General features: G+C 41.7%; 1 protein-coding gene across 3 annotated transcripts in view; it reads right to left on the reverse strand.

Annotated features, from left to right (window-relative positions):
* Positions 1–2,500, reverse strand: part of si:dkey-117m1.4 (uncharacterized) — a 31,578-nt gene that overhangs the window by 23,171 nt on the left and 5,907 nt on the right. For all 3 annotated transcript variants that reach the window (XR_008396357.1, XM_047153632.2, XM_017463884.3), the window contains exons 2-3: positions 1,004–1,110; positions 190–262 (exon numbers count right to left, since the gene is read on the reverse strand). Coding sequence is in view for 2 of the 3 variants with exons in the window: in XM_047153632.2 (XP_047009588.1) it covers positions 190–262; positions 1,004–1,110 (180 nt within the window). In the remaining variant the exon portion in view is untranslated. The remainder of the gene's footprint in view (positions 1–189; positions 263–1,003; positions 1,111–2,500) is intronic.

Below are 2,500 nucleotides of genomic sequence, written 5' to 3' on the forward strand. Positions count from 1 at the left end.
CACACACACACACACACACACACGTCTCAACCACACAAACAATTACCCACTATCTTCCCTCAACTGCACGCACACACTCAAACACAGTCACATAAATACATGCACGGTATCTCATCTCCTCACACACACACACACACACACACACACACACACACACACACACACACACACACACACACACACACTCACCAGGCTTGGGCAGATTCAGCAGCGCTGTATGGACCAGATCTGTGTTTGTGCTCTGCTCTTTCCTGTCCATTACCTGAAACACACACACACACAAACACACACACACACTTTCAGATTATGAGCCACATTCTCTTTCCTTCCAGCAGGTTGGTGTTATCGTTCCTGCTCCAGCCTCACTGTAACACGCCAGTTTGTTAGAGTGTTTACGGTAAGCTCACTACTCCAGCAGTAACAGTGCGCTTACATCACACTGGAATTACGGTAATTACAGAGAGTTTTCCGTTTTTGGCTTCGTCACGCTTGTAATCGGCGGCTGGAAAGCGTGGACGTAGCAAACAAACAACAGTGGCGGCTTTTTACGGGTAAAGTCTACGAAGAATGAAACGACGAGATTTAACTCTAATCTATCACACGTTCCCATCATGCACTTCTACATGAGCGTGATTAACATAATGCCTTAGCTAGCTGCAAGCTATCAGAGTGTGTGTGTGTGTGTGTGTGTGTGTTGTATGAAAATCTACCAGATGCTACTTAAACGTTATCGCGCTTCTATCTTTCTTTGTGCATATTAATAAAAAAACACAATAAGCAATTATCTTTAGGCAACACTATTAGGATAAAAACTAATCTAGGCTGCACCAGTGCACCAGTAGGGGGCGCTCACGTGTTGTTTTAGAAGTGTAGAAAATAAATTTAAAAAGCCTGCTTCTAATCAACAAAACAGTGATGATTTATTTTTTTATAACCACACAGCCTCAAGAACACACACACACACACACACACACACACACACACAGACACACACACTCCTCACCTGGTGGTCCGTAGCTGTGTTCTGTGTTCTCCTCATCGTCTTCTGTGGCAAAGACTCTATCACACACTTTCACCGGTGTGCCCTTTCTCTTCCTACTGCAACCACGTCTGTAACAAACACACACACACACACACCCCTTTCTTTTATCATCTGCCAGCTTCATGAACTTAACCACTTGCATAAGACATGAGTCACGTCATATACACAGCGGTCAATAAACTGCAAGCGATCAATGGAAATCACAGCGGTAATCAATTGTTAAGCCCCGCCCCCTTTGTGTTCATTTGACTGCAAAATGAGTTGCCAAGTCAGCCGATGTAAACCCTCATTTGGGAACAGGCGCAAACAGAAGTCATTATAAATCTGATGGAAGCAATTAAAATGGGTTTCCTCTGCTGGCAGGCAGAAATTAAATACTGCTTTAGGAAAAATGACCGAAATAAACACACACACAGATACCCTGTGTAAGGTTAATAACACTTCAGTGTTCAGCGCGTTTATCACGCGAGGTTAACGAGGTTTAAATACAACCCAAACACACCGACTGTGCTCTTTAACTCAGTCATTTTCACAGAAAGATTTGGTAGTAGATTTGCATGTACTTATTTCATTATTTATTAACATTTTCTGTTCCTCAACCAGGGTATAATACCTCATCAGATTCTATTAAAGGATTTCTCCAAAACAATAGCAACATTCCCGAGAGACACTAACAGCACAGTGCGAGTAACAACAAACATCTGGCTGATTCAGAGCCTTGAATCTTTAATCTGTAACTGTTCAGCACTGCACCTTTAATCTGTAACTGTTCAGCACTGCACCTTTAATCTATAAATCTTCAGCACTGCACCTTTAATCTGTAACTGTTCAGCACTGCACCTTTAATCTGTAACTCTTCAGCACTGCACCTTTAATCTGTAACTGTTCAGCACTGCACCTTTAATCTGTAACTGTTCAGCACTGCACCTTTAATCTATAAATCTTCAGCACTGCACCTTTAATCTGTAACTGTTCAGCACTGCACCTTTAATCTGTAACTGTTCAGCACTGCACCTTTAATCTATAAATCTTCAGCACTGCACCTTTAATCTGTAACTGTTCAGCACTGCACCTTTAATCTGTAACTGTTCAGCACTGCACCTTTAATCTGTAACTGTTCAGCACTGCACCTTTAATCTGTAACTGTTCAGCACTGCACCTTTAATCTGTAACTGTTCAGCACTGCACCTTTAATCTGTAACTGTTCAGCATCATATAAGCAATCTGTAGATCTATGGCATTGTGCTTTTAATCTGTGAAGCTTTGACTCTTTAAAGTGTAAAACTGATCTCTAGTATAATATTCACACTTCGTCGTTGTGTATAAACCTCAGCATCGCAGGAACGGAGTAACGGAACTGATGACAGCTCAGTGTTTAAGAGTTCAGTGTTTGTTTTTTGAAACCCTGAGCTCATTTTCCACAGATGCAACTGAGAATGCTTAATTAAATGAGCGTGA

The sequence above is a fragment of the Ictalurus punctatus genome, chromosome 3 (assembly GCF_001660625.3).
Source record: "Ictalurus punctatus breed USDA103 chromosome 3, Coco_2.0, whole genome shotgun sequence".
NCBI lineage: Eukaryota > Metazoa > Chordata > Actinopteri > Siluriformes > Ictaluridae > Ictalurus > Ictalurus punctatus.